The following is a 17,064-nucleotide window of genomic DNA, read 5'->3' as shown; positions in this document are numbered from 1 at the left end:
TCATGGAGTGTCTCCTTGTTTTAGTATTTACTTGTTCCACTCTTGATTTTATAAACTTGTTTTAGTATTTACTTGTTCCACTCTTGATTTTATAAACTTCTATCATGTCCCTTCTCAGCTGTCTCTTTTCTAGGCTGAAGAGTCCCGGCCTGCGCAGCCTCTCATCACAGGGGGAGCCGTTCCATCCCCTTTATCATTTTTGTCATCCTCTTCTGCAGCTTTTCTAGTTCTGCTAAATCTTTTCTTAGATGGGGGGGGGGGGAGCAACCAGAACTTCACATAATACTTTACGATGTGGGTGCCCTATGGCTCAAATCGGTGGTAATATGATTTTTTCCGTTTGACTCCATTCCTTTTCAGTTTTTTCCTTTCATTTTATTTGCTTTTTTTTTTTTTTTTTGATAGCTGCTCCCGCACACTGAGCCAAGGATTTCAACATATTGTCCACAAAGACTCCTAGGTTCTTCCTGGGTGATGACTGATACAGAGCCCAGCATCGTGTACCTGTAGTTGGGATTATTTTTTTCCCTATGTGCATTACTTTGCACTTTTCCCATTTTAAATTTCATCTGTTATTCAGTTGCCCAGTCTCCCACTCTCACAAGATCCTTTTGCAGTTCCTCACAATCTGCTGCTGTTTTTAAAAAATTTGAATAGTTTTTGTGTTATCTGCAAATTTGATCTCCTCACTTATCCTTCCCTTTTCCAGATCATTTATGAATATGTTAAGCAGCACATGGCCCATTCCGATCCCTGTGACCTTTCGCCGTTTGGAAAACTGACCATTTAGTCCTAGCCTTCATTTCCTGGCTTTTCCCTCCGTGAAAGAGCTTTCTTTACAAAAGCATTGAAGACCCACCTCTTTAAAAACGCTTATCCAGCATGAAGTGACAATTTATACTCCCTACGCGATTCCCTTCTGGAGTTCCTTAGCCCCTCTGATGTGCCTGTAAATCTTCTCTGTGGTTCTTAATGCTCCTGTCATCATATGTTCGATTTTATTGACGATGTTTTAACTACTTAACTAATCAATAAAAGTCACTATTTTACATCAAAATAACAGGCATAAAGTATGGCCATGCTATATGATGTTTGCTTTTACTCATATTGTTGATTCCCTGAACAGTTACGTTTGTTAGCTAGTTGCTATATTCTGTGTGTTCTTAGTGTACCCCACTCTGAATGCAAGAAAGGCGAGTAATAAATGATTTTAAATAAATAAATAACCAGTTAACAATTCTCAATAGGACACGGTCTCCTATCCCATGACCTTTGTAATTTCCTGAGGAGTTTCTCATGGGAGACTTTGTCAAAAGCCTTCTGAAAGTCCAAATACACTGTATCAACCAACTCATCTTTAGCTACAGGTTTATTTACACCTTTCAAAACTATAATAGAGAACCTTTAGAGAGTGCATAGCTCAGTGTATATAAATCTGAGTTTCTTAGGGGGAGATTGGATTTTCTGGAAGAAGAGAAGTCTGTAAAGGGGAATTGAGAGAAGTGGCTTCCTTTTTACCATGGATGCTAGTGTGATAAAAGGCATTGATGTCTGATCTCTGACCAAGAATCCCAGGAGGAAGAGTGGACACCTGAACAGTTTCCAGCCAGGAATAATCCTGGGGCTCATGAGTGAGTAATACCTGGCTGGCTTACTCATGAGGGGGTCAAACTGGAAGATTTTCTGTGGCTTTTTTTTTCTTTTCTTTTCTTTTCTTGGAGCTGAGGGAGCTCCAGTTGCTATGGTGCTATCAAGATTTGGGATCTGTGTATCTAAGGCTGGCTGTTAGTATTTCTGCTGATAGGATCCTGTTTGTTTTGTTTATTTATGGTACCCCAGAAAAAGTAAACAAACGTTTGATAAGTTGGAACCATAAAGCCTTTGGTCCTGGGTTTGATGACTCAGAGGCAACTAAAGGAATTTCTGAAGAGGAGGGCAAGACTTCCAACAGGGGGAGGTATGGTTAGATAGTCACAGAGGGGAAAAGTGTTTTCTCTTATCCTGCTACACCAGTCCAGATCAGGGTTAGTGCAAGCATATTTGGTGCCCTGGGTGAACCTTTGGTCAATCTCCCACCCAAAGTTAACTATCAGCAACAGTGGCTCCAGCATAGCACTCTCTTCTTCGATGGTATTGGCTCTGGTACAGCACCTGTCCTAGACATCCTGGCAGGATTTTGCCACCACCAAATCTAGGTGACCACCTAGTTTGCTTAATGGAAGAGCCAGCTTTGATTCAACCTAGAGAGTTATCTCCACCTACTAGCAGATGAATATCAAGGACACGCCCTTTGTCAGCGCCATCATTGCTTGGTATATAGACTGAAGCTGTCCTGGCAGTAGCCAGTAGTCTCCAACAGATGATGGACACGTGCTGAACTGGTGCAGTAGGATTTCTTGGCTTCAAGGTCCCCAGTCTTCATGCCACATCCTTGGTGGAGCTTGCTTTCAGTGCAACAATTTGTGTGTTTCCCTGTAGAGTAAGATCTCAGCTCCTAGGTCAGCAATTTTTGGCGATTGCTCTCCAGGCTTGGATCATAGCTCTGGGTTTGTTGGGGGGTTTGTCTTGATACCAGGATAGGCAAAGGCTTCCTGACTCAGGTGAGAGTCAGTAAATGAGCAGCTCAGATGTGAAACTTATCTCACAGAGGTTCCCCAGGGTGTGGTAGTATCACCAGTTCCTGGGGTCTGTGATGGCCTCTCTGGTTCCATTTCCCTGGAGCTAAGGCTCGCCTGTGGCTTCAAATGTCTTTGTTGTCCTGCTAGTCCCCATAGTCAAAGCACCATCTTCCTCTGTCAGAGATGGCCTGACTTCAGTAGCAGTACCATGATCTATCAAAAGGAATGGACCAGTATCCTCCCAGATCGGTTGACAGCATATCGGGTACAAGCCTGATGTGCTGGGATGCATTCTGTTGCCCCTTGCATAACTCAAAAGGATCTGGTCCAAGGGAAAAGAAGCATGAGGTCTTTAAACAGATCGGAAAACAAGGCTATCAGGCCGGCCTGGTTGCAGCTCCTGCTCTCAGTGGTTGCTTATTGAACGAACAAGGGAATGCCCAGAGATCAGTGATAGCCCAGAAAGCAAGCAGGTTGTTCTGGTGGGCAGAGCAGAACTTACTGCAATTTTTAGCATTTCAAATTGCAAGGGTAACGTGTTTAAATTGACTTCAACAGGAATAAGTTGGTCTCCAGAGTGTGTGATTTCAGACTGGAAGCTTTCATGAACAGAACAGATTATGGGGATCCCCCACAATTGAATTTGATGGCAAATTGCAAGTTTCCAAGGCCAACAGATTATTCAGATACCAGAGGAAAAAAAAAGTTCAGGGATTGCTTGCAGCCTGGTACGCCAGCAATTGACTTTTTTTTTTTTTAATCTTATCAGCCTAACCCTTGAAGTGTGTTAGCTCAGAGAGGCATATTCTTTAGCAGTGACTTTCTGTTGGTGTCTCATTAGACTTGAGACTTCTTTCAAATCTCTGGCCATTTCACCCTGGCAGGTGGACATTACATCCGTTTCGGCCTACCTGCAAAAGGCTTTTTGACAATGACTGAGCTGTTAACTCCCTGTGGGTCCCAGATGCAGCTAACTCATGGCACAGACATCAGATTCAGGAGTTCAGTGTTAAGCATATTTGGCCTCCTCTTGGGGCTCTGGTGCCCCAATGGAATCTGGACCGGGTTCTTAGAAGTCTTGTTTCCTTCTTTCAAGATGCTTAGTCCTACATTCTCAAAGGACATTTCTTGAATATAGTATCCCTAGTGCCCTATGCCAAGAGTTACAGACCTTAATTGCCAGTGATCCCTTCTAGTCTTTCCACAGTTAGTCACTTTTAACCTTCTTATCCAAGATCGTTTTTGCCTTAGTTAAACAGGCATTATCTTTTCTAGTGTCCCATTAAAGGGGACCATGATGGTAAGGATAGTCTCTCCCCTTATTAAAGGTTCTTTGAACCTTCCTCATGTATATAAAAGCTCTCTAATCCTTTTGGCTAACTGATAGGCCTTTATTCACCTACCTCACAGGGAGAGGCAGCTTCAGAATCCTCATTGTCCATGTAAATCAAGCAGATGATCCCCTCAGACTTTGATGAAGGGTCAACAGGTTCCGCAGGTGCTTTGTGCTCATTCTACGAGGGCTCAGGCGTCGTCTCAAGCAGAGTCTACAGCGCCTGCTCCAGCAGACATCTATGAGGCAGCCACTTGGTTTATACATTCTTTCATAGATGCTACTGATTAAATGTGCAAGACAAGGAAGATACTATAAGAACATGCCATACTGGATCAGACCAAGGGTCCATCAAGCCCAGCATCCTGTCTCCAACAGTGGCCAATCCAGGCCACAAGATCCTGGCAAATACCCAAAAACCAAGTCTATCCCATGTCACTGTTGCTAGTAATAGCAGTGGCTATTTTCTAAGTCAACATAATAGCAGGTAATGAATGGACTTCTCCTCCAATAACTTATCCAATCCTTTTTTAAACCCAGCTGCACTAACTGCACTAACCACATCCTCTGGCAACAAATTCCAGAGTTTAATTGTGCGTTGAGTGAAAAAGAATTTTCTCCGATTAGTCTTAAATGAGTTACTTGCTAACTTCATGGAGTGCCCCTTAGTCCTTCTGTTATCCGAAAGAGTAAATAACCGATTCACATTTACCTGTTCTACACCTCTCATGATTTTCAAAACCTCTATCATATCCCCCCTCAGCCGTCTCTTCTCCAAGCTGAACAGCCCTAACCTCTTCAGCCTTTCCTCATAGGGGAGCTGTTCCATCCCTTTTATTAATTTGGTTGCCCAAGGACGGTCTTCTTGAAGCAGTCCTCTCTGGAAGAGGCAACATGAGATGAGCTAGTAAAGGATTGGTATGTGGAATCAGCGAAGGTTGTAAACTATCTAGCTCTACTTAAATCCCGCTCTTTTCAGACCATTAAGTTGAATTTAAAAACCAGGTGTGCACCAAAACACGAGTAAGTTGGGCCGGCATGCACTGGTCAGATTTTAAAAGCCACCCGTATACGTGCATTTTTCCCGGTATGTGCACAAATGAAAAAGTGCAAAACCGGGGCAGGGCGTGGGCATTCCTACATTTATGAATGAAACAAGCGCATAAAACAGTGGGCCCGTGGGCCCACTGTCCAATGAAACGGGAATTTCTTCTTGCCCTCTATCAGCAGATCCACAGGGAAATTTACTGGGAGAATCTCCAATTTTGTCTGGATTAATCTTCAGGCCCGATAGGCTTCCAAATTGTTCTAACTTTGTCATCACCGCTTGCAGCGAGATCATAGGTCTTGATAATGAAAAAATGTCATCAGCATATCGTGAGACCTTATATTGCTGGAGACCGCCTATAATCCCATACACATCTGCTGCCTGCCGTATTACCATTGCCAGAGGTTCCAAACTTATGGCAAACAATAGTGGTGACAGCGAACAACCCTATGCTATGGTTAATCTTTAGACATGCTAGAGGGTCCCTATATAGCTCCCGCACCCAGGTGGAGAAAGTACCCCCCCCCCCCCCCCCCAAGCCCACCTTTTCCAATACTGCAAACAGGGCCAATAAACGCGGTCAAAGGCCTTTTCCGCATCGATGGTCAAAAACATTTCTGGCTCGCCCTTAGTTTTAGCGATATGAATCAGGTTAATCAATTTCCTAATATTATCGACTATCATCCTGCCCGGCATAAACCCCACTTGGTGAACATGAATGAGCCTACATATCGTTCCATGCAATCAGAAAGCCAGGATTTTAGCCAAGATTTTCAGATCGATATTTATGAGCGAGATGGGCCTATAAGAGGTACAACTTGTGGGGGTCCTTCCCCGGCTTGGGCAATATAGTAATACCCGCTATGTTCCCAAATGGTAGGAGTTATTATTTTTATATACTGACATTCATCTTAATTGAGATATCACACCGGTTTACATTCAGGTACTGTAGGTATTTCTCTATCCCCAGAGGGCTTACAATCTAAGTTTTTGTACCTGAGGCAATGGAGGGTAAAGTGACTTGCCCAAGGTCACAAGGAACAACAGCAGGACTTGAACCTTAGTCTCCTGGTTCATAGTCCACTGCTCTAACCACTAGGCTATTCCTCCTCCTTATTAAACATATTCGCCAGCGGCTCCCACAATAAGGTTCTATAATTCTTATAAAAAAGGGGGGGGGGGTAAATCCATCGAGACTGCGGGATTTCCCTGGTTTTAAATCTTTTATGGCACTTTCCACCTCCAATGGAAACCCGTGTGAGGGCTCTCAGGCCATGCACTGACCCCCCTTTTTTTTTTTTCCAAGGAGCTGCAGCCAGTGCCATGACGAGAGCAGTTCCAGATAGAGGCAAGGCAGCGGCCAGGGACTTTGCTAAGTGACTCAAGATCTGGGGTACAAGCCTATAGGTCCTTTCTGTCTCCACCTTGCAAACTTTTCCATAGACCAGGCCTGAACATTTGAGGACTGGGGTGGGGGAGAGGACCTGTCCTCCCATCATTTAAATAAATTATCCTAAATATGCCACTGGCTCTGAACCTGCCTCCTCTCTCTCATCCCCCTGTTGCTTTTATTCTAGCATCCCCAGGATAATGGTAATGAACAATCTACCAGTGGATCAACAGAACAATTAGTGATGTACCCATGAATCGCCATGAAACACCAAGAGAATGATGGAACATAATCTGCAAATGTATGCATTCCATTAATTGTGTTCATGTTTATTATGGGTACATTGCTCATTTTTCCCAGTGTTATGGAAATATGCGTGCATCAATCATTCATACCTTTCACTAACTTCTTCTTAAGATGCTCTCACAGCTGGTTGAGGGACTTGAGCACAGTACAACACACAGCCACTTACATACAGTCTTTGGGTTACAGTATTGTAGACATTTAAAAATTGTGCTGTCTTTAATTTGATGCTGAAAACAATTGACAATGAATCCTCTGAAAAAAGTGGATTACAATATAGTCAATCTCCTATTCTAAAACAGCACTAACTACCTGCACTCCCACAGAAACAACCTTATCTATGAAAAGGCAACATTACAAAATTTTCACTAGGTCCTAAAACACCAATACACTTACTAATATGAAAACAGAACAAGCCAAACTGCTATAGATCTCTACACGAAACTACATGCTAGCTGATTGCCTTACTTCAGTCAAACATGCAGAACACAGAAAAACCCTCATTAAACACAGAATCAAGAGACCATAAAGTACAAAAATGGACTGGAAACTGCAATAAACCAGACTGTGTATGCAGTACAATAACAGAAAAACAGAAATGTCATGATTCCATATAAAACATCAAACAAGGAAATCAAGAAATATGAAAGAACATAATAGTAAAACTATACTCATAAAAGGAATAAACATTTCAAAACTGCTGACAAGAATATTTTATAATTAAAAACTCTTATAACGTTTTTTAAAAATGTCCCTAACACCAATAAAATATTTCAAAATAGCAGACACATCAAATAGCATATAATTAGAACAAATAAGGATTAAAAAATCCACCACTGGGAACTTCTGATTTCCAGTCACCCTGAGATAGTCATGGATTAATGGATAGTAAGTGCACAACTTTCTCTTCTCTTTTTCATACACACACTCCCTTACTCACACATGTTCTTTTTCTCTCCTGTATGCTCTCTCTCTCACACACACACTTTCTCATACTCACACGCGCACGCATACACACACATGCTCTTTCGTATGCTCATGGTCATGCACACACACATGCTCTTTTGACATGCTATCGAGCACACATGCTTTCACGTGCGTACATGCTCTTTCAGGTGCTTTCACACGTACACACACACACACATGCCCTCTCCTCAAAATGTGCAGGATGCAGACAGCAGCAGCCTCAGTCGAGAGAAGCAACCTCATTCCCCTCGTGGTACAACCAATGCAGAAGTCTCTTTTAGCCGTGCAGCCCAGCCCAATGCAGCAGGCTTATATTTGGACCCTGTGAGTGTATGGCCCATAGAGGCACTCTCATTTCCCACAAGCCCAACTGATAGCAGAAGTCTCCATTGGCTGCGCAGGCCCCCTTTGACTGTAGACATCTCTCTCCTGATAGCAGGGACCCAGTGGACCACAAGCACACAATGTAACATAGCAATGATGGACTGTGCAGGCAGGATAAGTTGGAGACTGGGAAAAAAAAATGTAGTGGAGGCTGTGGCAAACACTCTGGATGCTGATCTTTGGACTCTGGGTAAAGGCCGTGTACCTGGTGCTAACAACATCCCTGGCAGCAATGTTGCTCTAGCACCAATGAAAATTTGGCACTTGTTACAGTTGCCTAGGTTGGCTATTCCTAAATCCGAAGATGGGGTAATGGGATTAAATGTGGATCATAATGTCGCCCAATTCATCTAGCTTCAGTTATCACAGCAACCATCTTCAGCTAGAAGCCATGCTGTCGTGCAATGATTGGGTCACCTCCTCTGCCAGGGACTGTGAACATGGCCTCCGCAGCATCCCCAGAACTACGGCTGACCCATAGAGCCACCTTACCAGGGAAACAAACTCGGGACTACCGCACTGAGCAACCATGCCGGTCCTTCCATTCACTTTCTCATGTGATCTCTGGCCAGGAGTAAAACCAGAAAAATCTGCTGCATCTGTTCTTAATGAGTAACGGGACTTAAAGGCTTCTCAATTTCTCAGAATGCAGTTGGGAGAGGTGAACAGACAGTGCCCGGTTATTGAATCTTGAGCGAGGGGCTCAGCAATCATTATTTTGTATAGCAATATTCAACATTTAGTTCTGTTCAATGAGTGATTCTTGATATCAATTAACCATTCAACCTAAGCAAAAGCAGTAGCTGTGAATTTGAATGGTTTCCAACTAATGTCGCGCAAAGAAATATGCATAGACTATTGTCCCTAATTAGTCAAGAGATAAGGATGACAATATAAAGTAAGAAAGCAAATGTTTAATCATAAAATCTCTAAAAGTTTTTTATCCACTGCAAAAATGGAATTCTGGGATCAATTTAATTCTGGATGAGTGTAGTAGGAGGCTGAGCTGGGGGAGGAGAGGGTTAGGAAATTAAAAACATTCTCCCCCTGGTTTTGTTTTTTAAATTAGATCAGGGATAGTAAAATGAAGACAAACCTTCAATGAGCAATTCAAATGGTTGTGGAAACAGGGTGGCAGCAGATCATGTGGAAAACATGTTGGGATCTAGCAGAGCTCGATGAATGGTCTAGAGTCTTGCAGCTAAGATTCAATGGTAAAAAATGCAGAGTAATGCATTTAGGGTGCAAAAACCCAAGGGAGAGATACAGTACTGAAGGTGAAATTCTAACCACAAAGGAAGAGCGGGATCTGGGGGTGACTGATGATGTTAAGGTGGCCAAACCGATGCATGAAGTGACAGCAAAAGCTAGAAAGATGCTTGGCTGCATAGGGAGAGGAAGGGTGAGCAGAGAAAGGGAAGTGATATTGTCTCTGCATAAGTGCCTGGTGAGACCTCATTTGGAATACTGTGTACAATTCTGGAGACCGCACCTTCAAAAGGATATGAATAGGATGGAGTTGGTCCAGAGGGTGGCTACTAAAATGATCAGTGGTCTTTGTTCTAAAGCATATGGGGAGACTTAAAGATCTAAATGTATACCCTAGAGCAGAGCTTTCCAAACTTTTCATGTTGGTGACACACTTTTTAGACAAACATAATTTCACGACACGGTAATTCAGTCTACTAGTAAACCAGAGGTTAAAGGTTAAACGAACGAAACATATTTCGACAATTTATGTATGTTTCCTTAAATATATACATAAATAAAATGTTTCACGACACAACCTATCTCATGAAAACCTTAAATTTATATTAAAAATATATATTCCAAGATTCATGTTATTGTTATAATTTATGAGAAACAATAATAAAACAAATTGTCTGTCCCCCACACACTCATCTCTCTCCTCCCCCCCAGCACATGTCTGGCCCCCACACACTCATATCTCTCCCCCTCAAGCACATGTCTGTCCCCCCAGCACGTTTGCCCCCCACTCACTCATCTCTCTCCCCCCAGCACATGTCTGGCCCCCACACTCATGTACCTCGTCTTTTTGATTGTTGCCAGTTAAGTGCTTCACTCCCTTCCATGATCACCAGACACTGCTGCTTGCAGTCAGTACTCCTCATGGCCAGGCTTCATCAACAGCAGCAGCCAATGCAAGGATGGCTGGGCTCGTTCCACCCACCAAGCCCCCCAAAAAAACGCGATTGACAGCAAAAATCACCCAATAATAAGCAACCCATAAACTGAAAAAAAAAAGTGAATCTCTAGGGGAAAAAAAAGCCCAAACTCGCATCAGAGTTGACCGGGCTTGCGCGACACACCTGCACACTGCAGGCGACACACTAATGTGTCCCGACACACAGTTTGGAAAGCTCTGCCCTAGAGGGAAGGCGAGATGGGGAAATATGATAGACATTTAAATATCTCAAATGTTTCCATGTGCCAAAGGCAAGCCTTTTCCAATGGAAAGGAGGATCTAGAACGAGAGGTCATGGGATAATGGTGAAAGGGGAAAGACTCGGGAGTAATCTTTGGAAATATTTCTTTACAGAGAGGGTGGTGGATACATGGTATGGCCTCCCAATGGAGGTGGTCGAGGCAAAAACAGTGTTTGAATTCAAAAAAGCATGGGATAAACCCAGGGGATCTCTGAGCAGTTGATGGGAATTGTAAAGCTAGATTACCGGTAGTTGAGTGGACGGGCAGAATAAATAAGTCATATGGTCTCTTTCTGCTATCACGTTTTCTGTTTTTATGTAGCATCATCTCACTCCGCACCCTCTGTATGATTTGTTAGAGGCTGAGCCACTAATCAGGAGCTATTAAAACAGCAGCAACTTGGTGGCTCAAACCTCTAAGTTATACAGGAGGCATGGAGAGAGAGAGAGAGACAAATGTCCAGCATTTTCTCACTGCCCAATTAGTTGCTTAACTGAAGCTCCATTTCTGGCGTTCCTGAAAACATGAGAAATAAACATGTTTGAATTCTGTTTGGAGGAAAGGTAGGTATCTATAATGCCAGAGGTGCTCAAAGCGGTCCTTGGGGCCCTCCCCTTCTCCCCCCAGCCAGTCGGGTTTTCAGGATATCTCTAATGAATATGCAAGAGAAATATTTGCATGCACAGGAGGTAGTGCATGCAAATAAATCTCATGCATATTCATTAGAGAGATCCTGAAAATCTGATTGGGTGGAGGGGCCCCAGGAACTGGTTTGAAAACCTTTATTGTAGAATGATGAGCACAACATTTATTTCCTCAGGGTGGAATACTGTGCCATATAGCAATATTTGACACTGCCCTGCTCCACTATAAACACATCGTCATCCCATTTGTTTCTTTCATTTTATCAATAAGACTTCACCTGACATCTCTTCCCTCGACTTCTTTACTAGGTCATCGCCGTGGTCATGGACTACTTCACAGACCGCAATGTGTTCCGTGACATGGTGGATGCTGCGTACAAGCGCAGGGTTCCTGTGTACCTGATCCTGGATGAGGATGGGGTGAAGTATTTCCTGGAGATGTGCCAAGGCATGGAGCTCAACACTTTTATGCTATGGGTAAGATTCAGAGAAATCTCCTTTTGTGGAAGTTTGCATGTCCTGATGCACGTGTGTGCAAAAGAGAATCTTGCCAGCATGTTAAGGACAGAGACAACTGGATATAATTGACTGGTTTTCATCCTTCTTTTTGGGATGCTTCCACACTTCCATGTTGATGAGGTGGCCCAAAGCTGAAAGGTCATGGACTTTTAGCTACAGCTATGAGGGTTTTTGTCTCCTAAAGCAGAAATACTATTATATTTTATTTGAAGATCATTCTGAATTTACTGTGGGGTTTTTTTTTTCCAGTCCAAGAATCACAAGGGGGTCAATTCTTCTAAATTCTGGACTTAGACAGATTTCTAGGAGGAGGATATTTGTTGACTTAGGTGAATAAAATTGGTCACATTCTTTTAAATTAACAATCCCATGGCTTAGGCATATTTCAAACAAAGCAAATCTTTTAAATGAATTTTAGTCTGGCCCCTGCTCAGAATCACATATGTTATATTCATTACAATATGCATGATTGGTGTTAATTTTTAGACATTCATCAACATCTAGAATTGGACACACGAAACACTCAATGCTCAAACCATGGGGTCAGGATGAACTAATGGCAAGAAGCCTAAAATACTTGACCATATGTGTCATTTGCCACTCTGCTTCATTTAAATACACTAAAAAAGCATTTATGCTGCTCCATCAGAATCAGTGTGGAAAATCTGACCATGTTTATTTCTATCAGGAATGAAAGTTAAAATAGAAATTGAAGAGTGCTATGCAGATATTAGTGAAGGCTCACATGTATACAGAAAGTAAAAAAAAAATAAAAAATCATACATTTTGCCTTGTCCTCATTGCTTATCAACAATATCCTCACAGACAGCTCATGTTACTTTTTTCTAATCTGAATCTTTAGTGTCTGTCAAATTACCTCCTAGGATAGGATGCCTTAGAGAGCAACTTAGTACAGAAAGGGTAGGGGGATGGGGAAAATGATGCTCATTTGTTTCACACAGCATAGGCATGCTCACACTTTAACTGTATGATGTCAAACACACAATGGTACTGAAGAGGCAGATTACAAACTGGATCCCCCTCCATCCCAGACCCTGAAGGAAATCCTGTGACCCAAAAAAAAAAGGTTGTATATATTTTGAGTGTTGTAAGTTTCTAGTTTATATATGACTTATGTCAAGAAGTGCTTTATATAACAGAAAATCTATGAATGGTGAACTGTGAGTTGATGATTTGTATGAAGGAGGGTCGGGAATGATATACTTGTTCATTAGCCCAGTGCTCTCAACCTTTTATCCGTCATGGAACATCTGACTGATGATATTCACGTGCATGACATATTGCACACTACATTTAACAGCTATACTAAAAAAAATTGTACATATTATTTTATTGTTGAAAATGATGCAGGAGAAAGATACAATATTCTTTAATTTCAATAACTGTTTATAGAATATTATTACATGTTTTTTTGCTTACTGTATTAGTGAGAAATCTAGGACTGATATGCATTTGCAGCACACAGTTTTTCATTACAGACAAACTCTCATGCATTTCACTGTCAACCTCAGGAAGTTCTGAGTTTTCTGGACTTTATACAGAGCAGAGTTAGAAAATTTCCCCTTTCAACTCGCATATAAAAAATATATTCCAATTCTGGTATCCCCTCAGCAATAGTACTTCAAAATCCCTTTCCTTCCAGCCACTTTGTGAAATAACATGAAAACCTACTAAAAAGATACTTAGAAATGATATAGCAGGCCGGCCATACCATAAGAGTACTAACACCCAAGACTTGAACAGCAACAATCTTACCTATGAAAAAGCAAGACTGCAACTATTGAACACAGTACAACTACTATTGGACAAACAAGACAAGCCAGACTGCTCTAGATTCCTACACAGAATCTACATCCTAGTCAGCAGAATCCCTCACCTCTGTCAGACATGCAGACTGACTCTTAATTTTTGGTCTTTTATTCTGTATTAAATATCAACAAACATACCGAGAAAAACTGAAACTCCAAGAAGCCCGGGGGAGGATACAGCATGCCTGCAACATTTCTAGCTTGGATGGGTGGTGGCAGTGATTGCCAGGGTTGAGGGGAAAAGCAGCAGTAGGAAGCAGTGATGAGGAATTTTAATCCAGCTCCTTATCTGCACTCTCCTCAAGCAGCAAGCAAATACATGTGGCTGTTATAGAAAGCATAAGCTTGCTATGTCAAATTTTTGTGGCACACCTTCCAACCCTTGGTGACACACCGGTTGAGAACTACTGCATTAGCTGATGTGATGAGGAATTTATTGTATGTGGTAGTGCTCTAAGATTCATGTTTGCTAAAGTAGCTTTTCTATATAACAGCATTATGTTTCTTCTGATATTCTTACAGCTCTGGGGATCCATAGTGACATAAATGTGCACTGTGTACTAAAAAGATGAAAGGCATATGCTATATGTGAGAATTATATTATCCTTTTTGAATGTAAAGCATATAATTGCAGCACTGCATAGCCCTTGCAGCATATCAGTATTGTGCCATAACTGGTACGGTCATACAAATTTTATTTAGTTATTTATAAAACATACAGACCGCCAATTACAAATTGAGCTAAGTGGTGTTCAATGAAACATTAAAATCAATTTAGACATTAAACCAACATAAAACAAAAGTCAATAACATTTACATATAGGCTTCCTTAAGGTTTAAATGAACTGAATTCAATCAATCGTATTGCTTACACTGAGAATGCCACTGTAAAAAGATAGGTTTTCAGTTATTTGCAGAAGATTTTTTATACCTTGTAATAGTCTCAAGGAACAGGGAAATGCATTCTATAGCTGAGGACCTATGGATGAAAATGCTCGCCCATGTGCTTCAAAATATCGAATCTTCCTAAAGTCTGCTATTGACAATAGTAGGTCATCTTCCAATTGTATAGATTGATTGGGCATTTTATCTGGGCTTCACAGTGATCCTCTGTAATTTTGGATCATGAAATCTTTTTGTTGAGATCTTCCAGATTTTAAATACTTCCTGGACAACGGCAGCAAAAGCAGGGTGGAAAATATTTAGTAAACTTAGGTGCCAGCTAAAAGTTTTTCTTTTTTTTTTTGCTTTTGGCCTTTTTAAATTTATTTTGCTTCTTTGGGGATTTTTTTTCTTATTTTTCTCTTTGTCATTTTGCTTCTTTTCCTTTATTTTTGTTACCATGGTCCATACCGGCAAGGTTGCTCCCCGCGGCCCGCGTGATTCCCCTGCTGCCACCTCTGATCCCGCGTCGCCAGCAGCGTGTCTGCGCTCCGCACGGGCTCGGCGTTCCCCCAGGACGTCAGCAGCCTACACTGACGCCGGAGGCAGCTCGCGCGCGAAATCGCGCCATGGACACGCCCCCTGACGTCAGACGCCGATCAGCTGCGACCTTGCGCGGGAAGGAGGGAGATTTAAGCAGAACCTTCCTTCCAGCCCGTCGCTTCGGTCAGTGCGTTTTGGTGAGTGTCTTGCTGCTCTTCCTGCCTGTTGCTCTGCTCCTGACCTGGATCGCCGTATCGGATTGCTCTGCCTGCTGCCTGCTGCCTGCCTACTGGATCTGTTTGCCTTGGTTCTTTGTTTGCTGCCTGCCCTGACCTGGACTGCCTTATCGGATTACTCTGCCTGCTGCCTGCCTACCGGATCTGTTTGCCTTGGTTCTTTGTTTGCTGCCTGCCCCGACCTGGACTGCCTTATCGGATTGCTCTGCCTGCTGCCTGCCTACCGGATCTGTTTGCCTTGGTTCTTTGTTTGCTGCCTGCCCTGACCTGGACTGCCTTATCGGATTACTCTGCCTGCTGCCTGCCTACCGGATCTGTTTGCCTTGGTTCTTTGTTTGCTGCCTGCCCCGACCTGGACTGCCTTATCGGATTACTCTGCCTGCTGCCTGCCTACCGGACCTGTTTGCCTTGGTTCTTTGTTTGCTGCCTGCCCTGACCTGGACTGCCTTATCGGATTACTCTGCCCGCGGCCTGCCCTGACCTGGACTGTCTATAGGATACTCTACAGACCGCTTCTCCAGCGTTACCACTCCTCGCTCCCGGAGAGGGTCACCTTCCGTTCCTGAGCGTCCCGGGTACAAGGTAAGCGGCCTCAACCTAGGTTCCACCATCCTGAGTAACAGTTGGCCGAAGCCATGGAACCAGTTGATTTGGCCGCACTTCAGGCAATTCCCGGAATGGCCAATCGCATTCAGCAACAGCAGGGGGTCCTGGATCAAGTCACGGGAGTGATGGATCGTCTGGTTGCTCGAATGGATGCATTAGCCCACACCCCGGCAATCCCCATAACCAATACTACAGCGAGTCCTGCTCCCATCAGGATTCCTCCTCCGCCTCGATTTAATGGAACTGCAACACTATGTAGAGGATTCATCAATCAGTGTCTGATGCACTTCTCGCTACAACCTGCTTCCTTTCTCAATGATAAAACCAAGACTACTTTTATCCTTTCTCTATTGGAGGGACCCGCTCTGGCCTGGGCCTCTCCCCTTTGGGAGAGAGATGATCCTCTTCTCTCTAATCTGGAGCGATTTTTAAAAGAGTTCCGCCTCATTTTTGATGAACCTGGACGTTCGAACTCTGCAGCGAACGATTTACTTCACATCAAACAAGGGTCTCGATCCGTGGGTGAATACGTCGTCCAGTTCCGGACATTGGCCTCTGAACTTGCTTGGGGAGAGGATACTTTGCTGGCAATTTTTCGACAGGGCCTTGCGGAGAACATTAAAGATGAACTCGCTGGCAGAGACCCTCCAGAAACCCTGGAGGGTTTAATCCGTCTATCTATTAGACTGGATTTACGTTTCCAGGAGAGAACACGAGAGCGTGCGGCTTCCCGAAGGACTTTTCGTCTAGCTCCAACCTTTCAGCAGCCCCTTTCCGTTCCATCTGCGGCAGAGCCTTCAGGCGCGACTGAGGAACCCATGCAGATTGACAGGCTTCGCCTGACGCCCGAAGAACGTCACAGAAGGAGAACCAAGAATCTCTGTTTATATTGTGCTGGGGCAGGACATTTCGTCAATAAATGCCCCAATAAAGCGGGAAACTCCCGGACCTAGGATGGGTAGGAGAGGCCTCCCTGGGTCCTACTGTTTCCTCTCCGCAATTACTACTTCCCGTTACTCTTTGGCTTAAGGAGCACGCACATTCTGTCCAGGCATTCATTGACTCGGGAGCGGCCGGTAATTTCATTCAGGAGCGGCTGGTTAAGTTATATCAGATTCCGGTCACACCCTTAGACGTTTCCCTCTCAGTCACTTCTGTCTCCGGACATCCTGTGGGAATGCGGATCTGCTACGTCACCGAACCTATCTTACTATCTACAGGGATATTGCATCAAGAACGCATTCAGCTGTACGTACTACCATCCTCTGTCAATCACATCATCTTAGGCCTACCCTGGTTACGGATTCATCAACCC

At 43.3% G+C, this 17,064-nt stretch overlaps 1 protein-coding gene across 1 annotated transcript in view; it reads left to right on the top strand.

Annotated features, from left to right (window-relative positions):
* Window positions 1–17,064, top strand: part of FAM83F (family with sequence similarity 83 member F) — a 65,518-nt gene that overhangs the window by 8,759 nt on the left and 39,695 nt on the right. The window contains exon 2 of the mRNA XM_029590163.1: window positions 11,444–11,611. Coding sequence (XP_029446023.1) covers window positions 11,444–11,611 — 168 coding nt within the window. The remainder of the gene's footprint in view (window positions 1–11,443; window positions 11,612–17,064) is intronic.

Source organism: Rhinatrema bivittatum, chromosome 2, assembly GCF_901001135.1.
Source record: "Rhinatrema bivittatum chromosome 2, aRhiBiv1.1, whole genome shotgun sequence".
Taxonomy (NCBI): domain Eukaryota; kingdom Metazoa; phylum Chordata; class Amphibia; order Gymnophiona; family Rhinatrematidae; genus Rhinatrema; species Rhinatrema bivittatum.
Note: the sequence above shows the minus strand (reverse complement) of the source record. Positions and strands in the feature narration are given on the sequence as shown.